The following is a 17,455-nucleotide window of genomic DNA, read 5'->3' as shown; positions in this document are numbered from 1 at the left end:
TGAGCCTGTGGGTTCGAGACCCGCCTGGGCAACTTGGCGAGACCTCATCTCTACAAGAAATCAAAAAATTAGCCGGGTGTGGTAACATGCGCCTGTATTTCCAGCTACTTGGAAGGCTGAGGCGGAAGGATCACCGGAGCCCAGCAGGTTGAGGCTGCGGTACCCAGGAGCGTGCCACACTGCACTCCAGTCTGGGTGACAGAGTGAGACTCCAACTCAAAAAAGTAAAAAATAAAAACCAAGGTGTTTTAGTCCAGGTGCGTTGGCTCATACCTGTAATCCTAGCATTTTGGAAGGCCGAGGTGGGAGAATTGCTTGAGCCCAGGAGTTCGAGACCAGCCTGTGCAACATAGTGAGACCTCATCTCTAAAAATATATATATATATATTTTAAATTAGTGGTTGTGGTGGCACGTACCTGTAGTTCCAGCTATTTGAGAAGCTGAGGCAGAAGGATCGCCTGAACCCAGGAGGTCAAGGCAAAATTGAGCCATGCTTGTGTCATTGCACTCAAGTCTGGTGGCAGAGTAAGACTCCAACTCAAAAAAAAAAAAAAAAAAACCAGGCTGTTTTAAATGAAAGACAACCAATATTCTAGTGGGCACATCTGGTTTAGGACATGCGGCTTAATGTCTTGCACCAAATTATTTATCTTTGAGCCTGAGTTTAGTTTCCTTATTATAAAATGAGAATAGAAACACCTTATGTAGTTATGAAATTTTAAAATTATTCACTAACTTAGCAAACATTTATTGAGGGCCTCCTGTGTACCAGGTAAGGCTAGTGTATTTGATGGTATTTCTTTTTTTTTTTTTTTGAGTTGGAGTCTCACTCTATCACCCAGACTGGAGTGCAGTGGCTGCTCCCAGCCACCGCAGCCTCAACCTGCTGGACTCCCACGATCCTTCCTCCTCAGTCTTCCAAGTAGCTGGAACTACAGGCGCGCACTACCACACCCGGCTCATTTTTGATTTATTGTGGAGATGAGGTCTCGCCAAGTTGCCCAGGCGGGTCTTGAACCCGCAGGCTCAGGCAATCCTCTCACCTCAACCTCCCAAAGGCGCGGGATTACAGGCTGAGCCACCGAGCCCTGCTTGATGGTATTCTATGAACTGGGAAGCTTTATGTATGGAAGTTAACTATGAGAATACTACAAAAAGAAATGTGTGTCTCTCTGTGTCTCCTTCTGCCCACTGTAGTGATATCTCTGAGTCTCTTCTCGATAAGTGCCTCTATACTAACCACTCTCCTCATCCCGACATCTTGATACGGACTTCTGGGGAAGTGCGGCTGAGTGACTTCTTGCTCTGGCAGGTAGGTAGTTTCCAGGCACCATTATGTTTATGTCAGGCTGAAAATGGCAGCTGCATCCACAGAAGGGATTAGAGTGGTTCATCCCCACTCACAGACATGCTGGGGCCAGAGAAATTGGGAGGAAAGCTAAAATCTGTAGAAGCATCTCCAGGCTATCCCTGGTAACATTTGCTATCCCTTCTTCATCTGTCCCTGTCTTTGTGAACCTCTATGATTCTTTCTCTCCAAAGTGCAAGGCATCTAGCCTAGAGGGAAAATCAAGGCCATCCAACTGTAGTGAAAATTTCACTTGTGCCCCTGTCCAAAGAAGGGGACTTCTCTGCCTTGCATCCCTGAGCATAAGTCTGCCTTGGTAATCTGTACCAAGGTAGACCTTGGATTAGAACATTGTCTTACAGTTACTAGTCTCTTTCCTTCAAAATAAAAGGCAACATCTATGCAAGCATGGTCCATGAGGAATATAAACTGTATGCAAAAATCTCTCTTAGGGGTTTGGTGTTACTTCTCAGTTTAGTTACTCTAGCATAGGTATCCATTTAAGTTGTTTTGTTTTGTTTGTTTTGTTTTGTTTTGAGTTGGAGTCTCACTCTGTCGCCCAGACTGGAGTGCAGTGGCCACTCCCGGCCACCTCAGCCTCGACCTGCTGGGCTCTGGCGATCCTTCCATCTCAGCCTTCCAAGTAGCTGGAACTACAGGCGCGCACTACCACGTCTGTCTGATTTTTTTATTTAGTAGAGATGAGGTCTTGCAAGATGCCCAGGCAGATCTCGAACCCACGGGCTCAAGCAATCCACTCGTCTCAGCCTCCCAAAGTGCTGGGATTACAGGCTGAGCCACCGAGCCTGGCCCATTTAAGTTTATTTTTTTTAAGTTGAGAAAGAAAAATTTATTGAGAAGGACAGAAAGGGTCCCACAGTGGGAGGGGACCTGAGGGGGTTGCCTAAGTTTGTTTTTGCTTGAAAATCTCCATCCTTTGTTAACTTATCTTCTAGATAGCACATGACTAGGAGAAGTCCTTGTCTTAGGAGAGGTTAGAGGGAGAGACTCAGTTTAGAAGCAGCTCACGTAATAAAGTTCTAGGAATTTTAATGGACCACAGTCTTTTTTTTTTTTTTTTTTTTTGAGTTGGAGTCTCACTGTGTCGCTCAGGTTGGAGTGCAGTGGCATGCTCACAGCCACCACAGCCTCGACCTGCTGGGCTTAGGCGATCCTTCCACCTCAGCCTTCCAAGTAGCTAGAACTACAGACGTACACCAACCCGCCTGGCTAATTTTTTTGTGATTTATTGTAGAGACAAAGTCTTACCACGTTGCCCAGTCTGGTCTCAAACCCCCAGACTGAGGCAATCCTCTCGCCTCGGCCTCCCAAAGTGCTGGGATTATAGGCTAAGCCACCACGCCTAGCCAACACCACAGTGTTTTTTTTTTGTTTGTTTGTGTTTTTTGAGTTGGAGTCTCACTCGGTCACCCAGACTGGAGTGCAGTGGCCGCTCCCGGCCACCTCAACCTCGCCTGCTGGGCTCCGGCAATCCTTCCACCTCAGCCTTCTGAGTAGCCGGAATTACAGGCATGCACTACCACGCCCGGCTGATTTTTTGATTTATTGTGGAGATGAGGTCTCACTGCCCAGGTGAGTCTCAAACCTGCGGGCTCAGGCAATCCACTCACCTCAGCCTTCCAAAGGCACGGGATTACAGGCTGAGCCACCGAGCTGGCAACACCACAGTCTTAAAAGTGAACTAACTATTAGCTACTAAAGATACTTTTTGGTCTTTGGCTACAGTGAAAGAACTATCATGTGCACCTGTTGGTTCTATGATTCACTGTGCTGCCCAGATCACATTGGGGTGGGAAGTTTATTTCTGGGCACTGAGTTTTAAGAGACTACATTAGTAAATTAGTGACTTACTAGAAGAGGCCAACCTAGTAGCAAGGAATCTTATGTCTTACAAGGAATCAATAAAGAAAAGTGGTCTGGAAAAGGGAAACAAATGATAGTGTATTCCCTCGGCAAAAAATGTTGAATTTCTTCTTTATGCTGGAAATACAGCAGTAACCAAGTCAGAAATCATCCCTACTATCTTGAAACTTATAGTTTGTTGGCAAAGACAAACTTTGATCAGTCATCCGAACCTTAGGAACAGGTAATAGGCAGCTCTGATCTAGCCTTCAACTATTTGAAAGAATGTCACGCTAAAGAAGAAACAAACTTGTTTCAGAGAAAATACCTGGGACCTTGACAGAAATTGCAAGGAGGGTGATATGGGTTTAGCATAACAAGCTGTATGACACCTGTTATACCCCAGGAGGCATTCAGTTCCTCACCACTAAAGATATTAAGCAGTGGCTGTCAAGAATGTTCCAAAAGGGATCCTTCATCACTGATTATTATTAAAGTTCACCTGGCTTTGTGCTGTACTTTATGTGTTTTATCTCATTTAGTCTTCTTAATATCCTAAAAATTAGGTATTCTTACCCAGTTTTACATATAAGGAAACTGAGGCCCAGGGGCATTAAATAACTTACCCCAGCTCAAATAAATGGTAAAAGATTGGAATAGGAATTCAAAGCCAGTATGGCTCCAGAGCCTATGCTGTTAACACTGTGTCATACTGCTATTACTTAAAAAAAACAGTGGCAACTAACATTTGTTCATTACTGACTTTTATCAGACAGTGTGTCTCCCAGATGACCTCTGAGGGCCAAGAGCCAATAACATAATTCGAATGTTATTTCACAGTCCTAAAATTGGCTCTGAGAAAAATCCTGGTGGAAATGTTGATCTAGTCTCGTTTTAGTTCTGCTTTGCCACAGGCAGGTGATCTAACTGCCTCAAGTGACCCCTCCCCCCATCAGTGAGTGAATCAGGACTGGCAGCAGCTAACTGCAGCTGCAGCTCAGAATGCGTGTGCCATCTTAACTCTGGGCTTCTGGGTCCTGCTCAGCCTGTTCCTCCTTTGGAGCACTGACCAGGGATGTGGCCTAGCAACATGTCACTAAATTATCCTCTCTTCTTCCCCTACCTTCCTCAGACCTCCCACTCCTGCTTGGTGTTTCAACCTGTTCTGTGGCCGGAGTACACATTTTGGAACCTCTTTGAGGCCATCCTGCAGTATCAGATGAACCATAGTATGCTTCAGGTAAGAGTTCAGGGCTGGTCTGACTGGAAGGGTTGGAAGAAAAGGTTAGCATAGATTGACCATCTTACCGTATACCAAGCACTTCCTAATGACCACGTAGATGATGATAGCAGCTACCATTTACTGAGTATGTACTATGTGTCAGGCACTGTGAACATTTTACATGTAACATCTCATTTAATGCTTCCAAGAATCCAACGAGGGAGGTCTTACTAGCCTCCCTTTTGAAAGTTAGCCAATAGAAATGATTTAGTCAAGGACACGTAATCAAAAAGAGAAAGAAGCAGGGCTTAAGCTACAAGTCTTTTATCTTTTAAAGACCCAGGAAAATAATTCTCAAAGAGATTGGCCATCATTCCCTGAAGGTATTAGCCTAATAAAAGATTGCAGCAGTAGAGACATACAAGATCTCAAGCCTCTTCTAGAGAGATTAGGAACAAAATGGCATTGTTTGTTCCATTATATAAAACTATGTTATGCTGAAATTCTGCTTTCAATTTTTATCACTGAATGTCTGGACAGATTTCATTAGCAGGCAGAGTCACCTGCATCTGATTAGAGCTCTTAGTAATAATGGTGGTGTAGGTGTTGGTGACTAACATATTAAGGGTCTACTTGGTGCTTAGATGGGTTTTTTTTCTTTTTGAGTTGGAGTTTCACTCTGTTGTCCAGGCTGGAGTACAGTGACATGGTCACAGCCACCACAGCCTCAACCTGCTGGACTCGGGTGATCCTTCCACCTCAGCCTTCCAAGTAGCTGATACTACAGGCATGCACCATCACGTCCAGCTATATGTTTTTAATTTATGTAGAGATGAGGGCTTGCCAAGTTGCCCAGGCTGGTCTCGAACCCATGGGCTCAAGTAATCTTCCCACCTCAGCTTCCCAAAGGGCTGGGATTATAGGTGTGAGCCACTGTGCCTGGCTGCACTTAGGTGATTACATGTAAGTTTTGTTTTTGTGGGTTTTTTTTTTTTTTTGAGTTGGAGTCTCACTTTGTCACCCAGGCTGGAGTGCAGTGGCACAATCACAGCTACTGCAGCCTTGACTGCTGGGCTCAGGCGATCCTCCTGCCTCAGCTTTCCAAGTAGCTGGGACTACAGGTGCATGCCACCACACCTGGCCGATTTTTTAAAAAATTTATTGTGGATATGAGGTTTTGCTTTGTTGTCCAGACTGGTCTTGAACTCTTGGACTCAGGCAGTCTTCTCACCTCAGCCTCCCCAAGTGGTTGGATTACAGGCATGAGCCTCCATGCCCAGCCTAGTTTTTTTTTTTTTTTAATTTAACCCATCAATCCAACAGGTTTGGTATCCTCGTTTTTCAGATCTAAAACAGAGAGGCAGAGAGACTAACTAACTGTCCTAGGCTACATAACTAACTAGGAACGTGAATTTTTTTTCCCCTTATTTTGAGTCAGAGGTCTCTTTCTCTCTCTGTTGCCCAGGCTGGAGTGCAGTGCAACGATCATAGCTCACCACAGCCTTGACCTCCTGGGTTCAGGCAATCCTTCTGTATCAGCTCCCCAAGTAGCTGGGACTACAAGTACATACCACCATGCCTGGCTAACTTTTTTATTTTTTGTAAAGACAATATCTCAAACTCCTGACCTCAAGCAATCCTCCTGCTAGGCCTTCCAAAGTGCAGGATTACAAGCATAAGCCACTTCACCTGGCCTTTTTCCACTTTTATTTTAGATTCGGGGGTATAAGTGCATGTTTGTTACATAAACATGTGGGTAGTGGTGGGGATTGCGTCTCAGGTGGCCCATTCCCCCAGATAGTGAATATCATATCTAATAGGAACCTGAATTTTTAAATCAAAACTCATACTGCTTCTTGAGTCTGGAGAGACAATGCCAGGAGGAAATAATGATGTAAAATCAGGACTTCTCAATCACCTTGATATCAGGCCCTTTGGAGAATTTAATGAAAGCCATAGACTATCTCCCTAGAAAAATTTGAGATCACTCAAACACATGGAATTTTGTATAAAATTGCACTTATCACTGAAACACACAGAAATACTTTCAGGGGTTCACATAACTCCTGAAATCTGTCCATGAATCCCAAGTCCAGATCTCCTGATAGTCAATCAGATCACAAAGATTTGATCATGTGTTTGATCATTTAGTATCAAATATGAGGAAATCGAAAGAGAAAGTTTAGAAAAAGTGAAAAGAAAAGTGACAAAGGCTCAATTATCTACTGTCAGTGAGAAACAAATGTCACATTTTTTCACATGAAAACTCTAAAATCTAAAACTTTTTTTTACCTTTTTTTGATGGAAAACTTTCTGAAAGGTATCTTGTACATAATTCATTCATCCCACTATATACCAGCACTTTCTAATAATGACAATGATTAAAATAATAACTTTCCAGCCAGGCTCGGTGGCTCAGCCTGTAATTCCATGCTTTGGGAGGCTGAGGTGAGTAGATTGCCTGAGCCCGCGGGTTCGAGACCCGCCTGAGCAACTTGGCGAGACCTCATCTCTACAATAAATCAAAAAATTAGCCGGGCATGGTAGTGCGTGCCTGTAGTTCCAACTACTTGGAAGGCTGGGGTGGAAGGATCGCTGGAGCCCAGCAGGTCGAGGCTGCGGTGACCGGGAGCGGCCACTGCACTCCCGTCTGGGTGACAGAATGAGACTCCAACTCAAAAAAAAAAAAAAAAAAGAATTATATATATATGAAATGAAAGTAAATTGACTCTGCATGAAGCCCAGGGGAGTTTTTGTGTATGGATATTCATATTCTTAATCTCTAATTTGGCTGTTCCAGAAACCTTTTATAGTAATTTCAGGTTTCTCAGATACTTTGCTTATGGTTGTCAGAGGAGTTAACTCAAGTTTAATTCATTCCCTAAATATTTATTGAGTTCCTAGTATGAGTCAGACACAAGAAAGTCAGCAGTTGGCCAGCCAGATCAAATCTCTACCTTCATGGAGCTTCTATTTTTACTTAAGAAGACAGAAATAAATAAGTAAACAAATAAATAATTTCAGATTGTACTAAAGCAATGGAAAAACACACAGTGATGTACTAGGAAGTAATGTACGGTGATGGGGGGTGGGGGAGGCAAAAAAAAAGGAAGAAATATAGAGAGTGCAAGGAAACTGAGGTTATAAAGTTTGGGTCTTGAAAGAACAAAAAAAACGGCTAGCATGTCTGGGAGAAGGGCATGAGATGAGTGAGGGGTAGGAGTCAGGACTTGTATCATACAGTGCTTTGTAGGCTGTGGTAACAAAGCTGAAGGACTTTGTTTTTTATTTATTTATTTATTTATTTTTGACTTGGAGTCTCACTCTGTTGCCCAGGCTGGAGTGCAATAGAATGCCCCTGGCCACTGCAGCCTCAACCTGCTGGGCTCAGGCGATCCTTCTGCCTCAGCTTTCCAACTAGCCGGAACTACAGGCATGCACTCCCACGCCCAGCTAATTTTTTGATTTATTGTAGAGACGAGGTCTCACCATGTTGCCCAGGCTGGTCTCGAACCTGTGGGCTCAGACAATCGATTATAGGCTTGAACCACTGTGCCTGGCCGCTGAAAGATTTTAATCAGGGGATGACAGGATCTGATTTGCATTTTGTAAAAAATCACTCAGGATTTTCTGCTGGCAGGAGTCAAAGCCAAGAGATGGACCTCCTGCAGTAGTACTGGTAAGAGAGAATGTGCCTTGAGGTAGGGTGATGGCCATAGAAAAGGAGAGGATTTAAAATGGGGAATAAAAACAAACATTAAAACAGAAACAAAGCTGGGCTCAGTGGCTCATCCTGTAATCCCAACACTTTGGGATGCCGAGGCGAGTAGACTGCCTGAGCCCACGTGTTTGAGACCAGCCCGGGCAACTTGGCGAGGCTTCATCTCTACAATAAATAAAAAATAAGCTGGTAGTGGTAGCGTGTGCCTGTAGTTCTGGCTACTTGGAAGGCTGAGGCAGAAGGATTGCCAGAGCCCAGCATGTCGATGCTGGGGTGGCCATGAGTGTGTCACTGCACTCCAGCCTGGGCGACAGAGTGAGACTCCAATTCAAAAAAAAAAACAAACCAGAAACAAAAGAGCCAGGCGAGGTGGCTCATGCCTGTAATCCCAGCACTTTGGAAGGTGAAAGCAAGAGAATTTCCTGAGCCCAGGGGTTCAAGACCAGCCTGGGCAACTTGGCAAGACCTCGTCTCTATAGTAAATCAAAAAAATTAGCCAGGCATGGTGCTGTGCACCTGTGGTTCCAGCTACTTGGAAGGCTGGGGTAGAAGGATCACCTGAGCCCAGCAAGTCGAGGCTGCTGTAGCCGTGAGTGTGCCACGGCTGGGCGACAGAGTGAGACTCTGACTCAAAAAATAAATAAACAGAAACAAATGAACTAATGACATCGAGATGATAACATAACCCCCTTAAGAAAGGATTTCATTCAAGTTACCTAAACACTGAATGGTTTCTGACTATTCATCTCTAGTGGAATATCTTCTCGGGATAATACAAACTGGAAAGCAAACTTAAACATTACTCATGAGCTTTATTGTTAGTGGCAATGTTGATATTGCAATTTTAAAACTGTTTCTCATAGTATAAAGCAAATAAATTTAAATATTAACATTTTTTAGGAACCAAGACATGTCGCTTGTGGCCTAAACAATCAGGTGAATGGTTCTGTTTTTTCCTGGGATGGGATAGAACGTATCTGAAGACAGCTATTAAGAGTTCCATTTTGTGCCTATGAATCATATACTGAACTCTTAATACATGTCAGGCATCTTTTCCATAGATCCTGTGAAGTGCTCTAAGGTACTATTATTACCCTGTTTTTAGAGTGAGGAAACCAAAATTATAATAGAAATATTGACTATTCTGAAGTCTTGTCCAGCAGGGCCCCTTGGGTGTCCTGGCCAGCCTTTCTCTACCCAGGAACCCTTAAAGCTGTATTTCTAGAAGCAGAAGCACTAAGGGGAGAATCCAGACTAACAACATCCTTACCTGTCTGTCCTCAGACCAGAGAGATCCTTCCAACCTTTTCTCACATTTCCCTCTAGCATGGCCTGTATTGTGGCCATACTGGACTATTCTCAGTTCCTTTTTCCGTACTTTTCAGTTTCCTACTTCTGTTTGTACTCTTGCCCCATCACCCAAATTACCACTGTCAAAATCTGAGTTGCTCTGTCTCTTGGCCCAGTTCTGCGTGTCCCTGTTCTCCGCAGGAAGCCAGAGCAGAGGGCAGAGGGCTAGGTTCTGGACCTAGAGTAGCTTACTGGGAAGAAGGCAGCAGCTGCATGGTAAGGGAAGCAGGGACTCAGCTTCAAGTTGTTGGGGGACAGACCTTGATATCTGAAGGGACCATGACAGTCTCCAGATGGCCACCCAACCAGTCTCAGACACAGTAGGACTTATCAGCAAGGAGGCAGGGACAGATAGGGAAGAGGTGGGCAGCAGTGTAGGGAGCTGATCCTCAGTCACAAGTTGCATGGGTCGTAGGTCCATGAGAGGTCATCAGTAGAGATGAGTAAAAAGTGTTTGTTGGCTGGGCACAGGGTATCATGTCTGTAATCCCAGCACTTTGGGAGGCTGAGATGAGAGGATTGCCTTGGACCCAGGGTTTTGAGGCCAGTCTGGGCAACTTGGTGAAACCTTGTCTCTACCATAAATAAAAAAAAATTAGCCAGACATGGTGGTGCATGCCTGTAGTTCCAACTACTTAGAAGGCTGAGGTGGAAAAATTACCTTAGCCCAAAAGGTCGAGGGTACAGTAGCTGTGAGCATGCCACCACACTCCAGCCTGGGTGACAGAGTGAGATCCTGACTCAAAAAAAAATGTATCCATCTAATCTCCAAGGATAATATTAGAGGGAGAAGACACATTTTCCTCACTAAGCCTCCTTTGATGTAAATGTCACAGTTTAAACCACGCTGAATTGACCATTATATTTCTAGGGCTCTTCAGGTAGCCACTATCTTTTCCTCAGAAAAAGTTAAATGTTAAGTTATTGTCTCAGACAGTCCTGAGTTTGAATCACAGCACTGCCTACTTAGCTACTTAGTGCCTACTTAGTGACTGAATATAGTTATTCAACACCTCAGAGTATCATTTTCCTCATCTATAAAATGAGAGGATTAATAATTATAATAATACTTACCTTGCAGGTTTGTGATAAGAATGCGGTAAGCTAACATGTAAAGTGCCAAGTGTAGTGCCTAGAACAGAGTCCATTTTTCAGATAACAGTGGCCAGTATTGGTCACCACATGATTATCTTAGGGCCCTTCATCAGACTTTTCTCTCAAAACATTCTGCCCATCCCATCTCCAGTACAATTCCCCAGCCAGAGAAACTCTGGGGGTGCTTCAGAATATGGTGTTTCTAGTAGGAGGTGCTCTTTATGCCTGAGGGCAGCCCTCAGAAATGCATTCCCCTTGCTACTGACCTGGGCTTGCTGGTTGTAGCTTAGAGGAGGACATTTCATTGACTAATAAATGTTTTGGTTTCTTTTTGAGTTGGAGTCTTACTCTGTCACCCAGGATGGAGTGCAATGGCATACTCATGCCACCACAGCCTCAACCTGCTGGGCTGAGGCTATCGTACAGGCATGCACCACTATATCAGGTCTCACCAAGTTGCCCAGACTGGTCTTGAACCCCTGGACTGAGGCAGTCTTCTCACCTCTGTCTCCCAAAGTGCGGGGATTACAGGCATGAGCCATTGCACTTGACTGATTAAGAAATGGTTTGAAGCCCGGGACCTGCAGCCTCTCTCCAGGCACCCCTCTATGACCCCCCAGCAAACTGGTAGAGAACTTGAGGATTTAAGTACCAGAGGAGTTATGACATCTTGTTCTCTGATTCTGCCAAGGAGAGAAGAGAAGCAGACAGGTGTAATGTCCAGGAGGGATTTAGGTTAATGGTTAGAGCCACATTTCGGGGTGTGTGTGTGTGTGTGTGTGTGTGTGTGTGTGTGTGTGTGTGTGTGTGTGTGTGCGCGCGCGCGCGCGCGCGCGCGCGCGTGCTAGAGTCTCATTCTGTTGCTTAGGCTGGAGTGCAGTGGCATGCTCACGGCCACCACAGCGTCAACCTGCTGGGGTCAGGCAATCTTTCTGCCTCAGCCTTCCAGGTAGCTGGAACTACAAGCATGAGCCACCATGTCCAAGTAATTTTTTAATTTATCGTAGAGACGAAGTCTCACCAAGTTGCCCAGGCTGGTCTCGAACCCACGGGCTCAGGCAATCCACTTGCCTCGGCCTCCCAAAGTGATGAGAGCTGAGCCCAGCCAAGAGCCACATTTCTTAGAGTGAGCTGCTTGGAGCCCTTGCACCAAGATTGTATAAGGTCTGTACAAAAAGTCTCTAAGGAAAGAATTAACACTCTTACCCTTGATTGGTCATTACACAAGGAAAGTAGACATATGGTCAAAGAGAGAGAAGTTGACCCTTAGGACTTCTGTTGGCTTCGACTTTCCAAGGGTAAGTACCTGAGAAGAACTTAGAACACCTCAGAGATTAGAAGAGTAGATCCTGACCAATGTGGAGACTGGGTAGATAAGTGTCCAGATGCAGGTCACCAGCTTCTCCACCCCTAGAAAGTACAACGTATACACTGGCACAAAATACATTTTCCATTGTCTTCTCAAAAACCTACCTTAGGCCAGGCACAGTGGCTCACACCTTAATCCCAGAACTTTGGGAGGCTGAGGCAGGAAGATTGCTTATGCCCAGGCATTTGAGACCAGCCTGGGCAACATAACAAGACCTCATCTCTATTTTTAAAAAAAATTATAGCTGGGCTCACACCTGTAATCCCAGAACTTTGGAAAGCAGAGGTGAGATGATTGCCTGAATCCAAGGGTTCAAGACCAGCCTGGGCAACATGGCCAGACCTCGTCTCTACAATAAATTAAAAAATTAGCCAGGCATGGTGGCATGTGCCTGTGGTTCCAGCTACTTGGAAGGCTGAGACGGAAGGATCACCTGAGCCCAGCAAGTTAAGGCCGCAGTAGCCATAAGCATGCCACTATACTCCAACCCAGGCAACGGAGTGAGACTCCTACTAAAAATATATATATATAATTTTTGAAAACAAAGCTACCTTATTGGATAAGCCAAGGGAACTTCAACCAACTATGTGACCTAGGCCAAGTCCATTCCCGTGTTAGCCTCAGTGTCTTTGTCAAATGAGGAGGATGAAGCAGATGGTCTTTAGGAACCTCCCAACTCTGACATCCTAACAGTGATACCACTAATTTCTGGCCAACAGAGCCAGGCTTTGCCTTGGCTACGGCCCCCATTGCTGGTACTCAGTCTGGCACTCACCATTTGGAAGAAGCCAGTGCTGGCTTTAACCAGCTCTGTATTTCTTTCCTTTGTGGTTGGGTATTCCCTATCCTTTCTGTTCTGCCAGAACTTAGCCTACTTAGTCCTGGCTACAAGCAGTGGTGATAGAAGAACAGCTAACAGTTTATAGCTAGGCACTAAGTTGGGCATTATCAATTTTTGCTCAAACCACCCAATGTGGTGGGTACTATTATCTTCATTTTGCAGATTAATAGCCTTAGAGAGGTGAGAGTCCTTGGACAAGAACTTCTCAAACCCCATTCTCAAACCCCTGGCCTGAGCAGACTCCTCATTTTCATACATCGTGGCCCGTTATTCTTACTGCCAGAATAGTCTCCTTCCTCCATACACCCCACCTCTATTCTTCCTGTCCACGCGGTTTCACTGCTCCTTGACCTTCATCAGCCAGTTTCTTCTCTGAGCTTGCATGGCTCTTCCTCTTGGCTCCCTGATGACCTTTACCACATTCTGCCTTGTGTTTTGGTACTTTGTACATGGTTGCATTCTAATCAGCCTATAAGCACTTGGATCGCTGGAACTATGTCCTATACATCTCTCTACCTCCAACAAAGTCCTGTACATAGATCCCAGAATTCCTTCTGACCAAGGCCAGAAAGAAACCCTTCGAGCAAGGTGGAGAACTTAGCAGCAACTGCTGAAGCCCTAGTCTTCATAGCTCTACGTGGGACTCATCACAATAGCAGAAAAAAAGTACCCTTGGATGCCTGGAATCATTCAAAAGCCTAGAGGAGAGATAGTGCAGAATTCTTATGTGTCATCATTCTTTATGTAATAAACCTTTATTGCTGAGAGACCTTAGGAAATCACTTCCCTGCTCTGAACCTCCATGTCTGGCTCCAACAGAAAATACTTCCCTCCCAGCTGCATTCTGAGGGTCAAGTAGGATAACAGATGAGTGGCTGTGTATATATAAGATATGCTTTAAATGAAGATAGCACTCAGGGTGCTTACAGGTTGATTAGGACAGAGACATGTACATAAAGTAGAATGTGGTAAGGATAATCAAGGTATAGAATACCTATAGCAAAACAGTTTCTTACACACCAAATAGGTTTGGTGGGAGGGGCTCTGATGCAAAGGCTCTGCATGCCAGTTAGACTGGCAGGAACAGTGAGCATCAACAAGACACAGCAAGGCCTTGGTTCTCCTCCAAAGGAATTTTCCCCTCTCCTGTGTCAGGAACATCCTCCCTGCCCTACTGGGAACACATGGATAGTCAATTGAGTATTTCTCATGTCCAAGTGCCAGAGAGGAAAAAGCATAGTCTATGCCCTCTAGGAGACACATACAAAGTAAAGAAGTGCTGCCAGGGCATATGATCACCACCTGCTGTCAGAGCTGGTTCCAAGAGCCCTGGAAGCTCTATCAAACCTTCAAGGACTTATTTTCTAACAGAAAAAGTAGACTCAGGACACTAACACCTATTCTTGTAGACAGAATGCAATAAGTGGCTTAATAGAGTTGACCCTATTGCTCAGTGTTCATAGGAGGGTCATTTGCTGGAAGAATCAGGTCTCCACATAGAAGGCAAGTCTGGAGCTGAACCCTGAAAAATGACTTAGGAGTTGGGAGGAAGGTAGCCTGGGAGACCAAAGGAAGGGTAACCAACAGGAATAGGACCTTCCTTGCACTCAGAGTAACCTGGGAGACCAAAGGAAGGGTAACCAGACAGGAATAGGACCTTCCTTGCAACAGAGAATAGACAATAACTTGTAAAATTACTGTTTCTGAGAGCCTGCTAATTATGATAGGATTCTGCATATATTGTCTCTAGTCTTTAAAACCACTCTTCAAGGTAGGCACAACCCCCAATTTACAGATGAAGAAATGAGGTTAGGAGAGGATTTGTACAAAACTAGTTGGTGGGAGAATCAGAAGTCTGGTTTCCTTCCAAGTGCAAACCTGAGCAAAACCTTTAAAAATACAGATGCTTTCACACAAATCAAACCAAGAGATACCAGAACTGCCACTGCCCTGCCTGTACAACATGGACACCACCTACCACACATATACTCCCAAAGCTTTCCAAATCCAGAACACACACTCCACCATTCCACTTCATTTGGGCCGCCCTGTGCCCCACTCCCTACCTCCTCCATCCCAGTTCCACCTTCACCTGAAATGATCTCCCCACTCCAATCTCTACTTTTCTCTAGCAGAAGGCCCGAGACATGTATGCAGAGGAGCGGAAGAGACAGCAGCTGGAGAGGGACCAGGCTGCAGTGACAGAGCAGCTGCTGCAAGAGGGGCTCCAGGCCAGTGGGGACGCCCAACTCCGACGGACACGCTTGCACAAACTCTCAGCCAGACGGGAAGAGCGAGTCCAAGGCTTCCTGCAGGCCTTGGAACTCAAGCGAGCTGACTGGCTGGCACGTCTGGGCACTGCTTCAGCCTGAGTAAAGCTGGCCACCTGCCACTTTGCCCTGCCCTCTGCCTCCAGCGCCCCATTCCTGTTTCTTTTCTTGGTGAAAGGCATCTCCCTCCTGATGATGAATTGTGTTCCCTTTGCTTGGCAGGAAAGCCCCCCACTAGGTCTGCTGGTCAAAGATATCTTTGGGCTATCTGGGACAGTGGCTTCTGGTGAGCATTGAGGGTGAGAGTCTCCCATAAGTATACAACCCAGCTGTGGTCACCAACTGGTTTGGAGAGCAGGGTGCCTCAACTCATTGGCTGCCTGTGCTCTCAGATGCACTTTCTTTTTCCACAAGCATATCCTTCAACACAAAATTTTGGGAAAGGTTTCCCCAAAACCCTAACTCTTCTTTTTTTTTTTTTTTTGAGTTGGAATCTCACTCTGTCGCCCAGACTGGAGTGCAGTGGCCACTCCACCGCAGCCTCAACCTGCTGGGCTCTGGCGATCCTTCCGCCTCAGCCTTCCAAGTAGCCGGAATTACAGGCGCACGCTACCACGCCTGGCTGATTTTTTGATTTATTGTAGAGATGAGGTCTCGCTGCCCAGGCGGGTCTCGAACCCGCGGGTTCAGGCAATCCACTCACCTCAGCCTTCCAAAGGCGTGGGATTACAGGCTGAGCCACCGAGCCCGGCAACCCTAACTCTTTACCCATTCATCTTAATGCCTTCCGTCTGACTTTCACAAGATTTGGCTCTACCTTGGATCTGCTGGTAAATAACTAATAGCTAGTTATCTGGGCAAGGAAAAGGGGACGGAGAGATAGAAAATTTGCCCATCTGCTTCTCCTCCCCCTTGGCTCTCCACCTGGGATTTGCTATTGAATCTCTACCCCCTCCCACCACACAGTACTGATTGCTCACTGAAAGGCTCAGCACCCCCAATGGCACAGAAGCCAGGTGGGTGATTACAATCCAATTACCTATTGTCAACTCAGCCCACACAAGCTTTTCTCCTCCTCTTGTAGGGCAAGGGGCCAGACTCCACTCCCAAGTGAGATAGGCCCCCTGCATGGTACAGAAGGGCCTGTAGGTCCTGATGAATCTAATCCAGGCAAGGCCTTCTTCCCTGTAACACATCAGGACTGAGCAGAACCAAGCACTGTTCCCAACTAACTGCCACCTGACCTCCCCATCTCAACCTGATTCCCACTTCCAATCTTCGAAGTTTCTCTCGGTTTTTTGGCCTGGCTCCCTAAGTAGGCCCCAAGACGATTTATTCTCAGCATGGCAGAGCTTGTTCCAGGCCCTCTGCTGTGAGAGTCAAGATTGTGTCCTTTCCCTTACCTCCCTGTCAGGTCTTGCTGCAGAGCTGCTGAGAGGATTAGTGCCTTTGAAGAGCTGTCTACCTGAGCAACTCTGCTTCAGGTGCCCCAAAGCAGCAAGTACCAGCCAGTAACACCAAATGCTACTGTCTTTAGTCTTCCCGTTTTACTTTCTGCAAGCTGTTTCCCCGCACCTCCCTCTAGGGGAGAGGTGAAATCTTGTGAGCAGAGTAAGAGCATACTCTTTAGACCCCTAACTTTTCTCTACACCAGCCCTCTCTTCCCCTTTCTGTGCCTGGATACCTGGCATTAAAGACCCCTTGGCCATCATCCCTTTTCCCAAAATCAAGCATAAATGCCAGACACTGCGATTGAAAAGCCAGTCAACACACCCTTTGGCAAGACCCCCTACACACCTGGCACTCCCCACTACCAGTCCCTGGCACAGGGTTCCCAGAGAGCAGGTGCTGTACATTTTCCAGCTTTACAATGGGACTGTTGACAGCCTTAATTAGGGAGACATGAATTATGTGGCTATAATGCAAAGCCCTACAATTAAGGCGGGAATGAGGGGCTGGAGGCAGCAAACGGAAGCTGCCCTGTGAGTGTAGCTGTTGAGTCCTGTCTCCTTTTTGTGTCTGACTGTTCCTAATGTGACTGGAGTATAGTAGCAGTGATTAATGGAGCTGGTATCTCTCTTTGGCCTGAGGTCCTGTGTTCTGGGAAAGGTACAAGGGTGGAGTAAGGAGGAGCTGCCCTAGGAGGCACTTGTAAGGTGGAAAGAAGAGACACAGAAGCCCTGCTGCCCAGGAGCAGTGACTGCAACATAGCTGATTTGAACCCACTGTGGTTGTACTTTATGATTTGTACAAACCAGCTTCAATCCTTGCCTCAAAAAACCAGGTGGGACCTATTTAAGTGTCATCCCACCTGTGAGCCAAGCCCTCATTTGAGGACATCTATTTTTGTGTTCTCCTGGGTCTCAAATAGAATT

The 17,455-nt window shown here is 45.8% G+C and overlaps 1 protein-coding gene across 7 annotated transcripts in view; it reads left to right on the top strand.

Annotated features, from left to right (window-relative positions):
* The window catches only part of DHDDS (dehydrodolichyl diphosphate synthase subunit), a 36,659-nt gene extending 21,379 nt beyond the window's left edge, over nucleotides 1-15,280 (top strand). For 4 of the 7 annotated variants that reach the window (XM_021706470.1, XM_021706467.1, XM_021706468.1 and 1 more), the window contains 3 exons: nucleotides 1,199-1,313; nucleotides 4,345-4,452; nucleotides 14,943-15,273. In XM_021706470.1, coding sequence (XP_021562145.1) covers nucleotides 1,199-1,313; nucleotides 4,345-4,452; nucleotides 14,943-15,182 — 463 coding nt within the window. In that variant the 3' untranslated portion in view covers nucleotides 15,183-15,273. Of the gene's footprint in view, nucleotides 1-1,198; nucleotides 1,314-4,344; nucleotides 4,453-14,942 lie in introns of all 7 variants that reach the window. The other 3 variants (XM_021706471.1, XM_021706472.1, XM_008073043.2) reach the window with 2 other exon arrangements.
* The last annotated feature ends 2,175 nt before the right edge of the window (nucleotides 15,281-17,455 follow it).

The sequence above is a fragment of the Carlito syrichta genome, unplaced genomic scaffold, assembly GCF_000164805.1.
Source record: "Carlito syrichta isolate Samal-C Ts95f unplaced genomic scaffold, Tarsius_syrichta-2.0.1 Scaffold315614, whole genome shotgun sequence".
Classification (NCBI taxonomy): domain Eukaryota; kingdom Metazoa; phylum Chordata; class Mammalia; order Primates; family Tarsiidae; genus Carlito; species Carlito syrichta.
The sequence above is the reverse complement of the archived record's forward strand: the minus strand, read 5'-3'. Positions and strand labels throughout refer to the sequence as shown.